Consider the following 18381-nt stretch of genomic DNA (forward strand, 5'->3'; position numbering starts at 1 on the left):
GTGTCAGTGCATGACAAGGATGGATAGGAGATGGGTTATCTTGAGGGCCAGGCTGGGTCACAGGGCTTGCTTGTGTACCACACTGTTCACTGCTGTTCCACCAACCATGGCCTGTTTATCACCAGGAGCCCACCTTGGCCTGCAGGTGGTAATTTCTGGGGGCTGTGCCCAGTTAGAACTGGAGAACTTGTGAGGAGTGGCAAGTCTGCTGGGCTTCTGGGCTTCTCAGGGCTGGCCTGGCTTAACCGTTGTCTGATCCCCTTTCCTAAGCAGGTTAGTAATGTATATCTCAAGGTCACTTCTATCTGGGGCAACTCTGTGTTAGGAGATCCTAGGGGCTAAAGTTTGAGGATACTGTAGGGCTCATTCTTAGGAATTTGCCCCTGCAACATGCCCAGGGCTAAGCTCAGGGTCAAGGTCAGTCCTGGGGTTATTGGCAATGGGTACAGAACCTCAGTGGTCAGTGAAGACAGGAGCAGGAGAGCCATTCAGGTCATTGTGGAGACACCTCAGAGCTCTGTGTTCTGAGCCCACAGCTGGACAGGGCTCCTTGTCTTCTGTCATCCACCTGGGAAGGATGAGCCTCTGGGGTCAGTAGCCTGTACTGCGGTAGATGCTGCTGTACATGGTTGTAAGGTAGCCATCCAGTACCTACTGTAGGGCCACACGCACACTGCAGAGGGCATAACCACATTGTGGCCATGGCAATTGTGGGAGGAACCATTTATTGCATGAATAATAATGAGCAAATTAATCATAAACCAGATTTTTCTCTTCAAATATTGCTACATTTTAAATTCTCGGTTTAGTTCTTGTGAAATTTAGACTCTTTACAAGAATTGCAATGAATAAATGAATGAATAAAAGAGTATTATTTACTTCTCCTTTTTCAGTTTGGTGTCTGAATCTTTATTTTGCAGTCAATTGTTGAGTTACCATGAATAATAAGGATGGATTCAGGAAATATCAATTGGGTAACAAAAGACCTTTATTCACATAGGAAATTCAGGCAGGTGGAGTGAGGTGAATAAAACAGGAGGCATCCACAACAAACTCAGAGGTCCTCCTCTGAGGTGTGTTTGTTATGTGGACCAGCTAGAAGTTACTCCTGGGCTGATCTTCAGCATATTAGATTATCCCCCAAGGGCTCAGGCCATACTACTGGCACCTACCTGACTCTGAAAGAGTTTGATAATCTCTGGTGCTGTTTGCTTGGGTGCCATCACAGCTGGTCTGCAGTTGCATGGGAAGAGAAGCTGCAGGTCATGTCTCTGGGCCTGGAATGGAGCACTGGGAGGAGCCTGCCTGTGCAAAAGGGAGGCCTCAGTGAAGGGGGCAGTGGGAGGGGAGACCATGAAGGTGATAGAGATTGTGAAGGAGTGAAAGGGCTCTGCAGCAGGAGGGAGAAGCCTGGGGATACTGCAGAGAAGGAACTGAAGTAGTGATGACCAGGCTCCAACACTCCTACACTTTACTCTAGCCCAGACCAAAATCTGGGGGCCCCATTCACTCAATCCAGATCCCACCCCAGCATCCACTTGGGATAGCATTCACAAGTCATTTCTACCCAAGAGGGAATGAATACTGCAGTTTGGGCCCACTGACCAAGGAAGTCTCAGCCCTACAGCTAGAGAAGTGTGTGTGTTTGTGTGTGAGTGCGAGTGTGTGAGTGTGTGTGTGTGTGTCTATGTGTGTGTGTGTGTGTGTTTGTGTGTGTGTGTGTGTGTGTGTGTGTGTGTGTGTGTTTCCCTCTGGAAATCTCAGTCAGGGATACCTGATGGGCTGTGGCTAAAATTGTAGATGATGGAGATGACTACTATAGGCGCCTTGTCTGGCTTCTGCTGATACCAGTGCACCAGATAACCAATGCCAATGCTATTGCCCCCACAGAAAATCCTAGCTTTCTGTTGTGGGCCACTGACACTGAGGATAGTTGTGTCACTTCATAGGATGCCAGGGAGTCTGCAAGAAGGAAAAAAGAAGTTATATTCATGAACATGATGAACAGTTCCAGGAGATCCCTCTCTCAGTCTTGGATGAACTCCATGGATTCTCTTTGCCCACTCCTCCCATCAATCTCAGCACCAGTGGCCAGGGGGCTTGGGTGGAGGATGGAACCTTTGAACACAAGAGCAAAACTACCCCTGATTCCTGGCAGTTGCACCTCCTCAGGCTCATGTAGCCCCCATCCTGCAGGAGGTTCCAGAGCATCCTGCCCACCACAGGCAGACCTTACTGGGCTGAGAGTCAGAGCCAGTTTAGTTCCAGAGTCAGGGAATGAATGGGTGGGTGAGAGCCCTGGAGCAGCACCTGTGCAGCAGAGGTGGTCAAAGAAGAAGGTCATCCAGACCATTGTAAATATGTCCTCAAGGCTGCTTCCTGAGGCCCACATTGGGCTGGCTTCCTCCCAGGGATCTCTTATCCTCTTACTGGGATATGTTGCACTTTATATAAATCAGCCTGCACTCTGGGCTGCTGCTGAAGGAGCTTTATTTTGTCCAGAGCAGTGCTCAGCCCTCAGGACACAGACAGGAGTGGAGTAGACCTCTTAACCCCACCCTCAACCCAAGGGATGCTCCTTCACCAGCTGGTCTCAGTCTGGCTGACATCTCTACCCCATACTGTTTTCTTGCCTCAGTCCTCTTCTGCCTTGGCCATGCAAAACTTGACAGAACTTTTAGAAGGTAACCATGAAGTACTTTTAGAAGGCAACTGTGAGGTGCTACTCTGAGAACTACTCATAAAGCTAGATGGGACACACTTACTAAGGAAGTGCTTTTGGAAACCAGAGATCTGCTGGTTTGGGAGCTGCCCTCAGATGCTGACAGTGACACAGTTACCTAGGAAGTGCTTTTGGAAGTTAGCATGATGTATTTGTTGAGCTGCTCTTGGGAGTTAGTAATGATGTGCCTGATGAGGAACTGTTTTTAGAAACTCATAATGGAACACTTGCCCCTGAACTAGTTTTAGAAGTTAACCCTCTTGATGTGTCTCTGAACTAGGTTTAAAAGACAATAATGGCAACTCTACTTCTGAGTTTTCAGAGGAACCCAGCAAGGGTAACTCAATCTCTGAGCTGCTCTGAGAAGCAGAGAATGAAGAACATTCCAAAGCACTCTTTTCAGGTGAGTTACTTTGTTGTCTGGAATCAGTGGATTGGGTCATGTGACTATTCACTCCCGATTTCTACAAGGAAAAAACTAATGATTCTGAACCACACTGGAGTTTCTGATTCAGAAGTTTCTCCAGATCCTAATGTTGTTTCCTGATAGGAAGTGCTGTTGCTGCTTTGGCTGGAAACAGATCGATCTTCCTCACCAATAGAGCTATTCTGACAGGAGATGCCAGAGTGCCAAGTGTGGTTTCCACTACTCTCTGATTTGGTGGATGACCCAGAACATGCAGAACTGTTTCTGTCTGAGCTGATGTATGTTCTGTTTTGGCAAAATTTTTTGCAAGATCTCACTCAACTGCACAGTTGTTTTTTTCCTTCTGTGATTCACTTTTTGGATTGCTCTTCTTCCCCTTCTTGGCAACCAGTTTGTCTCTGTATGGATTGGAACATCTGTCACTTTGATGCCTTCAGCCATACTAAGAATTTTATCCATAACTTTTTAAGGGTACCTGCAGCCAGGGAAGATGTGGTTTGCCCAGGCCACAGAAAAGGAGATAAGTTGCTGCCTCTGGATTGCAGTCTGGCTCTTGACATCCACAGTTGCATCTGTGTTCTCAGAGGCAGCACCACCCGCAGGGGCCAGGTCCCTGATGTTGCGGAGCAAAAACTCCCATGGGTGATGCCAATGTTTGTCAGTCTCCCCTTCGCAGTTCAGCTCCTCCACCCAGGCAGCCACCAGCAGGTTCAGGCTCAGGTGCTCCATGTTAGGACTCCATGTTAGGCCTGCAGGATGTGGAGGACACCAGCAGACCCTGAAACCCTCCAGAGAACAGACCCCAGCAGACGAACCTCCTACTTCCCCCTATCTTGTCTTGAACTGATTTCTTCCACCACACTCTTTGTCCATGATGTTCTCCCAAGGAATGGAATCAGCTGTCTATGGACTGACATCTCTAAAACTGTGAGCACCCAGAAAAATTTCTCCTTCTTTAATTTAATTGTGCTAGTCAGGTGGTTTGGTTTTAGCAGTAAAAATGCTAACTAAAACACTCATAGATATTCTTCTCAGGGAAACTCTTGTCTTCCGCATGACAGAAACCCACTCATTGTGTGCTGTACATTTCCTCTTGAATATGAGCATCATAGGTGGAGCTCTAACAGTCATGCTAAGGTCTTAAGATCACCTGAATCCAGGATTTTTGAGAAGTGAGGTCACTGGTGATAGGAAAAAACTGCTAAGTGGGAGATCCGTGAACCACCCCACCAACCAACAAACACAGGTTGTCCATATTTTGGAAGTGCTCCAGTGGTTTCCCATTCATTTCCTTTATTCAGCTGGATGCATTTCCTCTTCTATAACTCTGGATTTTCCTGTGTAGCTGGAGATCTACGTGCCTGATCCAAACTTGTTCAGGGATACTGCCTGTGTGACAGGTAACCCATATTGTAGGTCACCCAGATATCTCCTCATGGCATCTCTAAGAGTTGGTCACACACTTGTGGGTGGAGAGCCATGTTTTGCGAGGAAGTCTCTTTACAGAAAGGTTGAACCCCTTCAGGAGCCAAAGGTTGATGGGGCATCAGCTGTCCAGATGTTAGGACTGTTCTTCCTGAGATTTTATTCCAGAGGAAGTACACGATTTTGGTTTAAGGGTTATGTCTAATTGCACTTGTTGGAGTAGGTCTTTGCAGCAAAACACCCCAGTGCTCTACCACATCATGATACTTGGATCATATGCTTCCTATTTACTTGAAATGGCAAGTATGGAGGAAAATTTGGTGAGACATATGCACTCATAGAATAAGAAATAAATGATAAGAAAATTCCTGTCCTCATATTAGCAAAAATGATTAGGATCTAGTTGTTTTCAACATTCTGATTCATCTTTCAAAAAATAAAGAGCATATTATTACATCCTGTGCTCCACCAAGAAAAAAAAGGAAGTAACTGATGGCGAATCATGTTTCCGGAAACAGCAAATTTGCACTGGGGACATTGCTCCAATGCAAGTATTAGGAATGAGGAAAGTTGTACAATTGTACGGAGTTTGAGTCTTAAAGCAGGAAGTTGAGCAGCAGTGCAAGCGGAGGTGTAAGTGATATTGCAGTTTGGCCCTATGGCAGTGTTGAGATGGCAAAACTTTTAGGAGCTGGAGCTAGAGGATGGTCTTCAGTCATAGAGGGCATGTCCCGTCAAGGGGATAATGGAATTCCAGTTCCCCCCTCTTTTTCTCTTTTCCTTACCTGCCATGAGGTGAGCAGATCTTCTCTGTTATGTACTGCCCAACATGATGGACTTCCTTACCATGGGTCCAAAGCAATAGAGTTATGGACCAAAACCTCCATAACTGAGAGGCAGAATAGACCTTTTATCCATATAAATAATGATGGAAAGCTTACACAGCAGGTATGTAGAACCAGAGTCTTATCCCTGCCTCCCTGCTCCTGTAACCACCTCTGCAGCCTCCAGTCTCTCCCCCGCATAAAAGCTTCAAAACTCTCTGACTCTCAGCTCCCCACTGCTGGTTTCTGCTGCCCCCTACTGGACTCTCCCCTTAGGGTAGCATTCTAAGCAGCTGGATGGAGAGTTTGAAGTTAAAGAATTGAAATTGCCCAAAACCCCTCTGTCCAGTTCCAGGTTAGCTCCATCCCAGGTATAAAATGTCTGGTCCCCTCCAAGATCTCTGGCTGATACTGGTCAAGTCCCAGAACACGGAATTTACACAAAGTTGCTGTATATCTTAGGCAAGTAACCCTCCCTCTCTGTACCTTCACTAACTCACCATCTGTAAGTCTGTGACATCTACAATGGGAGAAGAGTCTCTCCAAGTTTCCTGGGGAATAGCTGATGTAGGGTCACTCTCCTCCCCAAGGATCACCAGAGGAGCCACGGTTCTTAAGTTCTTGGAGGCCCCTCCAAGTGGGCTTGGATCTACAGAGCCAGCCCCTAACTAATAATTCTGAGAGACTCAGAACGATCGTTATGTCTCCAGACTAATACTCAGTCATCCTCTGCCTCAAAACCCCCAATTCCCCACTCTCCAGTGGGAAGATCAGATGAGATGAGAAGGACCATTGGAGATATCAGGGAGCAGGAAGCTGAAGACATCTGGGCCTGGGAAGGATGAGTGACCTACAGCCACAGGCAGAGTCTCTGGGGCCTGTGGGTAGAAATCAGGCAGAAGGAGGCTAGGGCAAGTCCTTCTGACATGGGAGCAATTAGAAGGGTATACCTACCCTTTTTCCCCAGGAGAAACAAGCCAGGATCCAGGGACACTGAGAAAAGGGCCAACTAGACCAAGACGCCTCTGTCAGTGCCAGAATTCAGCTCTCTGTGTATCTCAATCTGGAGCAGGGGAGGGCCTGGGCATCTAGAGCTGCAGGTGCAACAGCTGGGGAGATCCCCAACCCAGAGGATCTCCAGGATCCAGCCAGACCCGGATTTCCGAATTTCCGAGTGTGGTCACCATGTGAGGATGTGGTCTGCGGTGAGACATCTGCTGCAGGTGCAGGGGCTGGTGAGGGGAGGGAAGCTGAGGATGGGGGGAGGCATAGCTGGGGATGCTATGTTTAGGGACAGTCCCTTTTTTTCTCCCCGAGACCTGGGACTGTCCCTGTGGGAAACCACAGTTTCTGAGTTCTGAGCAGTGGGAGAGTCATCTCTATATGGGGGTGCTGTGGAAGGAGCAGCTACAGCCCAGACTCCCAGGATGGAACCTGCCACCAATTCCTAGGATGTGAGGAGCCCAAGGCCACAGGCAGGAGTGTGACATGCACCTCAATAGAAGAGAAGTTGAACTAGATCAGGGAACTCCCAGGGGCTCCCCTGAACCCTGACATCTCTTAGGTCGCATTGTTCATCTACAAGGCCAGTGATGTGTGGGCTTTATTAGCCTTCAGCACCAGGCCTATCCCTCAGACAAGGAGAAAACAACATTATGGAATGGAAAGATCTAGCCTGGAGATCCCTGAAGCTGACCTGATGAATTGAGGCAAATCATTAAGTCCTGATCACCATCCTTGACTTTATCTCTTTCTTCCTTCTCTTCGTGTTCTTCATTGATAATTGTAAAGATTCTGAGAATTTACCTTATTCATGAGCTAAAATGCAAGGCTGCCACAGTTGCACAGATGCTGACAGAACACACAAGACTCCTAGATTAGAGACAAAGAACAGATTGTCAAAGCAATAGTAGTTGCCCAAATAGCAACATTTCGTGCACTATTTCCACAAAGTTATGCAAAAAAGGACAGATGATGCTTCTGCCTCTGAGCTTGGGGCCCCAAATCTTTTACTTTGAAAAATAAGCATACCTGTTCTCTGCTCCAAAGGCAAACACTATCTCTACCTTCCAAGATAGAGATATACAAACATCCTTGAAAATATTGTCCAGAATGAAGGTATGGTATTCAATGCTTTTACTCAAGAGACATGAAGCAATGCAGAGTTTCATGAACATTTTTTCCTGACAATCATGATCTATATCAACAAAGGGAAATCCCATTTACACTACCACATCCCATGAATATGATTGTGAATATATTCTTGCCTGAGGGATATAGAATCACGCCCTGCAGGGAGGGTTCTTTTCTGATTGAAGAGAGAGCCAGACAGGAGCTGGCCAGGCTTGGACAACCCAGCCAAGAAAGGGTTGATCTAAACTGGTCAGACTGCAGTGTGTAGGGGCCAAGCCTGGGGGACTGATCAGAAAAGCCACAGCCCTGCCCCCTCCCCCTAACATCAAGTCTTCTGGGACTCCTGGTCCAATGAGTGCTCAGCCAATTTCCAAAGCCTCTCTAGGCCCCTGGGAGACAGTCCACAGACTCATGACCCCCTTGGGGAACTAGGGAAAGAGGGCAAAGTGGGGCAGGAGGGCCCCACCCAGGGCCCCAGGAGTGGGACCAGATAGGTGGCTGCCCTGAGAAGAAGTTGGGCCCTGGATCCCTACCATAGCAGGGCAATTTGCAGATGTCTCTCTGCAAGAAACTCCCAGGGATATCAGCTATGGGTCCTGGAGTAGGTTAACTGAGGACGGGGACTAGAGTCAGTCTACAGTGAAGACAGAACCAAGGGCCTCATCTCATGGACCTGAAAATACTGAAGCAGCCACTGCCAGTAAGAGAAACAGGTATCCCCTCTATGGAACCTATGCCACAGAGGTGCCTCTGACCCTGAGAGCAGATTAGGCCCAAGGTAGGCCACAGAGTACTGTACCTTCCCACTTCTGCTGGACCTGGTGGTAGATGCCCATGGTAGATGCCCCCAACTGCACCATCTGGGAGCCAGACCCTGGGCCCAGGAGCCTGACAACAAAGCAGTTTGTCCAACCTGTAGAGCCTTTGGAGCAGGTAAGGAGTCTTGCGGGGATGTGGGAGTCCCAACTGGAGCTGGGAATGTGTGATAGAGGAGGGCAACAGAGGTGGTGAAAGGGGTGAGAAAGAAGGATCAGCCCAAGAGGAGGGGCCTGAGACACCGGCCTAAAGTGCTGATATTTTGTCCATCATGGATTTGTTTGAATTAATTTTCAAAGTATTGAAGTATTCTTTATCTTGTTTCCTTGGTCTTTTTGCACCGATAGTGCCTCATTCACTCCCCCTAGTCCATTGGTAGTATCCCCCATTTGCACAGGGTGCAGGCTTTCCAGTCCTCCTCCTCTCCCCTTCCTCTTGACTGTGTTCTATCTCTGCACCCTTAAGTTTTGGCTGAGCCACTGATGTTGGGGATCAGGGATCCAGTCTCTAGACCCTTAGCCAAGGATACTCAACCAGGGCTGCATCCTGGGGTTGCCTCCTACCTGGAGCTGTGGCTACATGATCATGTCTTGTATTTTGTGGCAAAAAGGGAGGTGCTGGGGATTGAACCCAGGGCTCGACCCATTTTAAGCACCTCTCTACCACTAAGCTACATTCCCAATTCTATCCTTGTCTAAAAGAAGGGATGTTCTGCAAATCCCTCCCCTGAGAGAGGAGTGAGAGTTTGGCTTGGTCTCCCCCAAGGATATGCACTCATTGCCTTGTTCACAAGCACTTCCTGGGGGCCAGGTCTGGAGACAACAGAGAGGGCAGGCCTGAGCCAAGGGGACCTGTCTAGTCATGGAGGACAGATTTATGGCCAATTGTAGGAGCAATAAAGAGAGAAAAGGGATGCTCCTTCTGTGGGTTGATGCCCAAGCTGGTTTCACAGGTGAATGAGTGCTGACTAGTGATGGGGGAGCCCAGCAGTTGCACCAGTGCTCCACAGAGATGGGAGGGGGCAGGCGCCAAGGGAGGTAGGGAGCTGCTTGGCTGAAGCACGTGGAATGCCTAGGTCTGGCGCCAAGGACTTGGTTCTGCAGTCCAGGTGCAGGCATTGGGGGATTTAAGTGGCAGATCATCATAGTCACACTTGTGTTTTGGAAAAACTGGCTTGGCTTTGGAGGCTGGTGTGAGGCCAGATTTGAGTCTTGGGACAGATATACAAGACAGAGATGGGACAGCGACAGAGGTCTGGGAGGTGGTGAACTGGGACCACAGCCTGCTCTTGGGTGTGGGGAGAATGCATGGGCCCACTTGCCAAAATTGCTATGAAATAGGTGAATGAATTTAAAGCAATGATACCTGGGAGAAATGGGCACTTTCATGGACTGTTTATAAGGGTTTCGATGTACAACAAATTTAGCAATAGGCAGCAAGTCAGAAAAGAAACTGGGCTCATCTAAAGTGTGTAATTCAACTTCTAGAAATTTATCCTAAGGGGGAAAATAAAGCCATAACCAAGATTTACAAACAAGGATGTCTAGCTCAATGTTATTAATAATGAGACAAAATTGGAAATAAACTAAATATCCATGAGAAAGGGTGTGACAAAGCAGTGTAGTACATTCATCATAAAGCATCTTACATGAACCTTCAAAATTATATTTCTGAAAGATAGAATCTGGCCAAAAGTTAATGCTTAATAAAATTATTATTGTCATGAAAAATAAAGACATCAGTTTCATAAAAACTATTTCTGAAGCATCTCTAATAATGAGAAAATTCATTTTTTAAAATATAAGTTGGCAGTTTACAAATGTTACCAATGATGTTCTTAATATGTGTGTGCATTTTCAAAAGTCTGTCTGAAATTTTTTTTTAAATGTTCAATAGTATGTCTCTGACTGGTGGGGTTTCACTTAACTTCAATTTTAGTTTTATAGTTTTCTGACTTTATGCACTATTTTTGTCTTCTAAAATAATTCCAATAAAATAGTAACATTTTTGTAAATATATAAGCACTTTCTGTAAAAAAAAGAAATATACACAAGTATATTACATACAGAAGTATATAAAGCTAACATCTAATATTTTCTCTTACCATCTCCTTCCTATTTACTGTCTTTCCTCAAAAACCTTTCTCCTTTCCATGACCACTGTCATGTTGGTCTGCATAGTTAGACTTTTTCATTGTATGTTCATCCTTGAAAACACTCACACACACATTTGCAGCATTGGTATTGAGATTTTATTTTTCAAAAATAAAGTCATACTCTGTACCTGCAATTAGCTTTTTAAGCAATCTACTTTTGAATTTTCTAGATTAGTCTATATGGATCTATGGTATTCTCATAAATAGCTATATAAGGAAAATTTGGATGATCCAGAATTTTGTAATCATTCCCCTTTTACCAATCATTTAAGTTATTTCCACTAGAAAATGCAAATGACGATGCATTGAAAATCTGGGGTTGGGGTGTGAGTATAGTGTACTTCTGTATCTGCAAAGATTAAATATCTAGAAGTGGAAATTCTGGATCTCAAAGGAACTCCTTTGCAATTTTGTAGGTAGTTCCAAAAGGCTGTTCCAATTTATACTCACTACAGTGAATGACAGTGCCCTTTCTCCTACATTTTGCCAATGATGTGATATTGCTGATCTTTCTTTACCTATGTGTTCAGAAAAAAATGGAAAGCTTGTTGTTTTATTATTTATTTGATTATTGGTGAAATTTTTATCCTTTCTTATTTTTGACTAAGTTTATTCCTCCTGTGAATTAATAAGGTATCATGTTGCCTGCTTTTTTACTCAGTTGCTTGTATCTGCTTATATTGTCTATAGAAACTTAACCCCTTGTTTAGAAAATGTGTTGTAAATATTTTTCCTTGGTCTATTATATAACTTTTGTTTATGAGGTCTTTCACCATAAAGTGGTGTTAATTTTATTGTGTTGAATTGGTTTAGCCTTTTCTTGATGGTTTCTGTGATCCATGCCATGTTTAGAAGGTTATTCTTATTTTAATATGTTAAAAAATCCTATTTTATTTTATTCTAGTACTTTTGTTGTTTTGGTGCATGTGTGTTTTAACTTTATCTGATATTTGTATACATAGGAATATAATTTTATTTGCCAAATGAAAAGCCAACATCAGACATCTGTTGAATATAAATGAGACTTTTATCAAATGCTAAACTACAACTTATCACATTCTCTCTGTAGTTCTCTTGATGTATTGATTTACTCCTGCATCCTTCTACTTTATTTTAATTATTTTAGCTTTATACTATGTTTTCGTATCTGCTAGGGAAAGAACCCATTGTTATTACTGTTTTTCAAAATATCCACACCTATTCTCTATCTTTCTTACTGTTGGACTTTGGAATCAATTCCCTAGTTCTTGAAAATCATTCTTTTGGTGTTATATTTGTAATTTCATGGAATATATGATTAATTTGAGATGAACTGATACCTTTATAATACTCAGCACTTTTATCCAAGAACACAACATGCTCTTCTCCATTCACTGGCTTTTATGTCCACTAGTCAAGTAGTATTGTATTTTACTCATTGAAAATCTAGTGCATTTTATGTTACTTGTTTATAAGTTTTTCAAATACAATTTTATTGAAGTTGAAATTGTCCCACAATTTCATATCCTAAAGTGTTACTGCTTATGTATCAGAGAAACCTAGTCACTTTGACATGTTATTCTTATGTTCAGCCGTTTTAATTCTTATATGAGTTCTAACAGTTCAACTAATTCTCTTAAGTCAGTTGTTTTTTTTTTAGTAGACTAATACACCATTTGCAAGGAACAATTTCTCTCTCTTTTCCTAATACTTATAACTTTTCCCCCTTCATCTCCTTTCATTAGCTAGAATCTGTTGAATAATGAAAAGTGTGAGTATCTTTCCTGGTTTCTGACTCAAATGTTTTTTCCTTTAAGTATGAAGGCTATTATAAGTTTTAGAAGACACTTTTAAATGAGTTGAGGAAATTTCCTTGGATAACTTAATGCAAGGATAAATGTTTGCTTTCTTTATTCAGAAATGAGTTGGATTCATATTACTATTACACTAAATTATGTTTCAAAAATCTTATGTGAATGCCTTTAATACAACAATTGCCAAATAGTCATGCTGCTAAGGTTAAAACAATGGTGGTCTCAATGCAATGCATAATCTTCCAATGTAAATATATTATCTTTATTTATAAAGATAAAATTAGATTTGGCAAAGCTATCATCAATTCTTAGAGTATGACTCCTATAATTTTCTTTTTCTTTTTCTTTTGAATATGAATGGTATATTGTGTTGTGGTATAATGTCTAGGATACACGAGGTGATTCAATGAGGGGAAAGCTTTCTAAGATGACTCCAGGCCTCTGGCTTGGAGATAAATTGCTGAAATGAGGACACTTCAGAGGATCAAGTTTTCAAGGAAATTAATTTATTTGGAACCTGTTGAGTTCAAGGTGCCTATAAGACATTTAAGCAAAGATAGGTTCAGGAATCAAAATATATGTAGATCTGGAGCCCAGAAGAAAAGTCAGAGCTAGAAATAGGGATCTGGGACCCCTGGGCAGTTGTGGAAGTATATGATGAGGGTCCAATCAGAAACAGTGGGAAGGATACAGAGGAAACAGCACCTAGGCAATAGTCTAGGGTCATCAGCTATGCATAGTCATGGTGAAAAGGAAGCTATGGGAGGAAAAGAGTGGGCCATTTCCACAACCAAGGAGAAGAAAATGACCAGAAAGGGGGGATTCTTACAGAGACATCAGGCTAGGACCTACAGACTGAGACAAGAGCCTTTTAGACCTTGACTTGAGAAGTTTCAGGAAAATATGAGGGTGAGAGCTAGGGAAGTCCTACCATGTTCAGCAAGTGAAACAGTGCCTGGTGTAGATGGGTGTTTCACAGCCATTGTTGGATGGATGGATGGATGGATGGATGGATGGATGGATGGATGGATGGATGAATGGGTGGATGGATGGAGATGGATGGATGGAAAAATACAAGAATAAATGGATAGAAAGAGTGGTCTGAGAGATTGAGAACGGTTTCATGAATATGGTGGGACTGAGCTATCTCTATAGGTAGAAATTCAAGTAGAGAAGTCACCATGTGGAGGTGCCTTAAATCAGGCATGAACCAGTGTCTGCGGCTCCAAGGAAGAAGTTGTCATGGCTGGATGATTGGGAATTTTCTAAAGGAGACTCAGAGGCTCTAAAATGAGGCCAGGAGAGGTTGAGCAGGTCCAAGCCAGCTCAGGACTGTCTCACATCACCCAGTCACTTAAGAGTATGCATCACTGGGGGATTTTCTTAGCACCAACTGTACTTAGCCTTTCTATCAGCACTGAGAACCTCAGAGATAGGGGACACACATGGGATGTCTCCAAGGCCATGGGCAGTACATGCCTGGGACAGGGGGATGAGTCTCTGGAGGGCCAGTCACCAACCCGCCTTGTGCCAAGAACAGAGCCCCACCCGTCATGCCCAGCAGGTTTCTACTCTTGCCCAACCCCCAGGGGGCAGACCGCAGGTGCTGGCCCCATGGGTTTTGGTCCGAGCCTCAATCACTGTGTTATGTATTCGGCGGTGGGACCCAGATCTCCGTTCTAGGTAAGTGGCTCATATGATCTTTCTCAACCTGTCCCATACCCCTACTGTCTTGGGAAAGTCTATTTTCTCTCTCTAAGGGCTTCTTCCCTTCTACCCTCCCTAGTTTAAGGACAGACTACTTACCTTTCTCCATGGGATGTAGGGGAGGTTGGTGGTCTTGGGGTAGCCAGCAGGAAGGGTCCCAAAAGCAGAAGCAGCCACCTTCAGATTCCAATAGTTGAATATAGCCTTGTCCTAGAGGCCTGGGCTGGAGACAGGGACAGGGGTCCCTTCCCCTCCTCTGGAGCAAATGACCAAGTGGGGACCAGGGACTAGGACTAATTAGGGGCACTAGGACTTAGAATTGATAAGCCCCCAGAATCTGGGTTGAGGGCTGGATATTCATCCAGTTTGGGAATGCTTCATAGGAGACCCAAGGACATGGAGCTGTGACCCCAGCCTCTGGGAACTCAAGAAGTCACCCTAAGTAAAGACCAAAAAAAGAGAGAGATTTGGCTCACTCTAGGCTGCATCTGTTTGGTCCTCTAATGGACCAAGAGGGCAGAGAGATTCAGAGACAGATTAGACTAGGCAAGATTACCAGAGTCCAGCCCTCCCAGGGTGGTCCTCAGAAAGAAACAAAGATGCCTCTGTTCCTGGAGCCCCTTACCCCTGGGTTTGAGACCTTGCTTATTCATCCATCAGACTCCTTCCTTAAAGGGCATGTTAAACTCAGGAGATGAGAAATGAGAAAGCAAATAGAAGGGTCAGAGAACTACTTGGTTGCTAGGTAAAATCAAGAGCCATCAGAGGCTATGAGGGTAGGTGAGGGCTTCTGTGCCCCATAGTCTGGGAGCAGGGAGCAGTCCCAAGAACACAGCAAAGGTAAAGGGCCTTATAACGAGGAGATGGCAGATTTGGAGGAGCCCTCACTTGTCTGGGTAGAGCACACCCCCGTGCCAAAAGAGCTGAGTTGACCAGGCTGGCGTAGAATCTGATGTCCAAAAGGACAGGAGGTTTCAGGAACCCTGTGAACTGAGTATAGGCTCAGGGCTTCCACACACACACCAGAACAATCCTTCCATCCTGGATGGACCAGGAACACCCCTCAATTCACAAAGGAAGTTCTGGGCACTAGAATAATGAAGTGAGGTAGAAATCTGGACTGTGGTGGGGGTTCAGGAGGTAAGGACCAGATTCCAAACTCAGACTTCAGACCAGGGAAGAAGGAACACAACCTACTCTGGTGACAACTGGTAAACTAAGGCTACAAAGGGAAGGGTCACAGACCACCTGGGAGAGGTGACTTGAAAAGGGCTTCTGGGAAGGCTGTCTGCTCACCATGGGGCTTAAGTTCACAAGAATGGAAAGAAAAGGGAAGGAGAATCCCTGAGGGGACAAGACAACCACAATATGAATGATTGCAGAAACTTTGGGGTCATCCCCAACACCTGGGCTCTCCTCTGCTAAATCACACCACTTCTCTATCCACACAGGTCAGCCCAAGGCTTCCCCCTTGGTCACTATGTTTCCACCCTCCTCTGAGGAGCTACAGACCAACAAGGCCACACTGGTGTGTCTGATCAATGACTTCTACCCGGGTGCTGTGACTGTGACCTGGAAGGCAGATAGTACCACAGTCACCCAGGGAGTGGAGACCACCCAGCCCTCTAAACAGAGCAACAACAAGTACATGGCCAGCAGCTACCTGACCGTGACACCTGACAAGTGGAAATCTCACAAAAGCTTTAGCTGCCAGGTCACACACGAAGGAAGCACCGTGGAGAAGAGTGTGTCCCCTGAAGAATGTTCTTAAGTTCTTGACCCTCACCCCACCCTCAGAATTCTGGAAGTGAAAGACCCTGGTGAGGGACCCCATCTTCCCCTAGCCCTCCTAGTCCTTCCCTCTGAACCCACTGACTGCTCAATAAAATATCCCATTGTCAATCAGAAATTTTGCTCTATCTCATTTGTTCTTATCTCTTATTTCATCTGCAATGGCCTTAGAGTTCTCATTGCAGAATGAAGGGAATACTGGCACCCGATAGGAAAGTAGGTGCCATTTGGATTATCTCTTGGCATTTAACCCCAAAAGGGACCTTCCTCAACCAGACACCCTTTTCCCCAACTCTCTACTGTCTCCCTGAGCCCTCAACATGCAAGCACACCAGGTGGGTCTCAAATGTTCCTCAATCCTAAATCTCATCAATGAAGACCTAATCATGTATCATTTCACATTTCTAATGTGCCATTGGTGACTGGTCATGTCTTTAGGCAGAAGGGCTACTGCTCAGGGACCAGGTTAGTTCCATTGTGAGATGCCATCTCCTGGTCATCCCATTCACCCAACCCACCAGAGTCTTGGTGAGTTCCTTATGCTGGTGGGAACTGTGAGCAAGAATTTCATCCCTACAGAGTGACCTTGCCTACCTGGAAGGGACAGAGACCCAGTAAGAGGGATGGCAGTTTGCCATAATGAGGAATTAGGGAGAAATGAAGGGGACCCCAAAAGCCCAGTTGCAGGTTAGGGCAGAAACATGAAGGTAAAGAAGACACTAGAACCAAGGTCATGGTATTAGCAGGAACAAAATTTGAACTTTCCATTTCTATATGAGGAACCCTTTTGGGAGACTGTTAACCGAGTGAACTGTCCATAGTTTGCCATCACCAGGGAACCATGGAAAGGTTTGGAAAATAAAACCTACAGGTGCATTTCTCAGGCTTTCACATTGCATGTTAGCTAAGTAAAGATACACCTCCTGCAGTAGGGAAAACAGTTATTATATTGAAACAATATTTTCCACATTGTGGTGACCCTCTTCTCCACCCTTGAGAGTCCTGCAGTACTCTGAAAAAGACTCATATTTTATGGAGTTATTTAAGGGAACATAGGATAAGTAGGTCACATACTGGAATGATCACTGTATGATCCAACAGACGTGTGGTCAGGTTGAAGGTTGACAATATCATGGAGTTGGAGTGAAACCAATGAAAAACTGGACCATAAAAGTAAGGCTCCAGGATGGAGAAGGTTTATGTTTGGTTGATGGTTAGAGTTGGGTGATGTTCAGTCTGTATTAGGAGCAAATTGAAATGGGTGAAAAATATATGGAAGAAATTAGGCAAATTGGAAAAGGTACCAAACTAGACACAGAACCAGTATTCATTGATTGTCCCAGGAAAGCTGTGTCAGAGATGAATTAAGGACAAGAATTGGGTTCAAGTCAGAATAAATCAGGAAAGGATGAGTGTATCAAAATAGCTACAAGTAAGGTCTAGCTTCCAGGGGAACTCAGAGCCCCCAAATTCTCTATCCCACAAGGCCCACTCCCTTCCTATCTCATGTGGCTCAGACAATCATGAGCACCTCCAGCCCAAAGTCAGAAATACACTCTCAGGGGCCATGACCCGTGGGCTAGGTAACCTAAGTATGCATGACCTAGTTGTCTCTATTAGTCCTCTATGCCCCAGCTGCTCACAGAATTCCTCTTTGAGTGTCCAGCTCATCAAGAACATGACAACTGCTCTCATCAGAGCTGCCAAGTCAAAGATACAACTTGAAAAGACATGGAGTTCTGGAGTCACAGTGAGACAGAGAAAGGGGTCCCCTTGGAGCTTGATTGTGGCCACCCCTGATCCCAAACCCCAGCTTTAATATCCCTCAGCACTTAACTGACCCCACTTCATTGATGTAGAACTTGAGACCATTCAATGCCATATCAATGGCCTCAGTGGGTACAGTGCCAAGATCCACCCCATCACAAATCACTGCCCCAAGACTAACCTCCTCTTCATTTTAAAAATAAATTTCTATAATGAGAATTTTCAACACAAAAATAAAACAGGAATAATAATGACCCCCATGATCTCATTACCCACCCATCAAAATTAGCAATTCATGGATGATTTTGATCCACCCACAACAGAATAACATCTCCCTAACAAGATATTTTGACATAAATGCCAGACATCTTATATTTTCATCTGCAAATATTCCACTTCTGTTCTGGAAAGATGAGATATAACTATATATGATTATCAAACCTAAGCAGAAATTATCAATGATATCAATGATTGTCAAGAGACAATCAGGGTCTCATAAAATCCCTCCCAAATGTCATACATGTATTTAAGTAGTTCTGAGGACAGTGCTATTGTTATTTGTGGTTGTTCCTCTGTGTACAGGAAGATGAAATGAGGGTCAAAATGGTGCATTCTGCATGTGTTCTTGATCTGTCATCACCTGCCATAATCCCCATATCCCCCTGGTTGCTCCTTGACAGGCAGGAACTAACAGGAGATGAGTTGTTGGTCCTGGGACTTTCCCAGGTTATCATGCAGCCCATGGCTTCCCAGGATTGTCATCGAGGATTTCCATTTCTTCCTTTCTCAAAAAGTGGATCTTCCATAGAGAAGATGAAAAG

The 18381-nt window shown here is 44.7% G+C and overlaps 3 protein-coding genes and 1 pseudogene across 11 annotated transcripts in view; 3 read left to right on the top strand and 1 right to left on the bottom strand.

The window, feature by feature from the left end:
- LOC124991706 (immunoglobulin lambda-1 light chain-like) overlaps nt 1-15905 on the top strand; it is a 1192366-nt gene extending 1176461 nt beyond the window's left edge. For both annotated transcript variants that reach the window (XM_047562451.1, XM_047562452.1), the window contains exons 3-4: nt 13941-13978; nt 15454-15905. In XM_047562451.1, the coding sequence (XP_047418407.1) occupies nt 13941-13978; nt 15454-15773 (358 nt within the window). In that variant the 3' untranslated portion in view covers nt 15774-15905. The remainder of the gene's footprint in view (nt 1-13940; nt 13979-15453) is intronic.
- Nucleotides 1-18381, top strand: part of LOC124991707 (immunoglobulin lambda-1 light chain-like) — a 1154667-nt gene that overhangs the window by 1134303 nt on the left and 1983 nt on the right. The gene's annotated exons all lie outside the window — the stretch shown is intronic.
- The window catches only part of LOC124991709 (immunoglobulin lambda-1 light chain-like), a 981515-nt gene that overhangs the window by 956636 nt on the left and 6498 nt on the right, over nt 1-18381 (top strand). The gene's annotated exons all lie outside the window — the stretch shown is intronic.
- Nucleotides 2635-3878, bottom strand: LOC124990520 (CDKN2A-interacting protein-like; annotated as a pseudogene).

The sequence above is a fragment of the Sciurus carolinensis genome, chromosome 8, assembly GCF_902686445.1.
Source record: "Sciurus carolinensis chromosome 8, mSciCar1.2, whole genome shotgun sequence".
Lineage (NCBI taxonomy): Eukaryota > Metazoa > Chordata > Mammalia > Rodentia > Sciuridae > Sciurus > Sciurus carolinensis.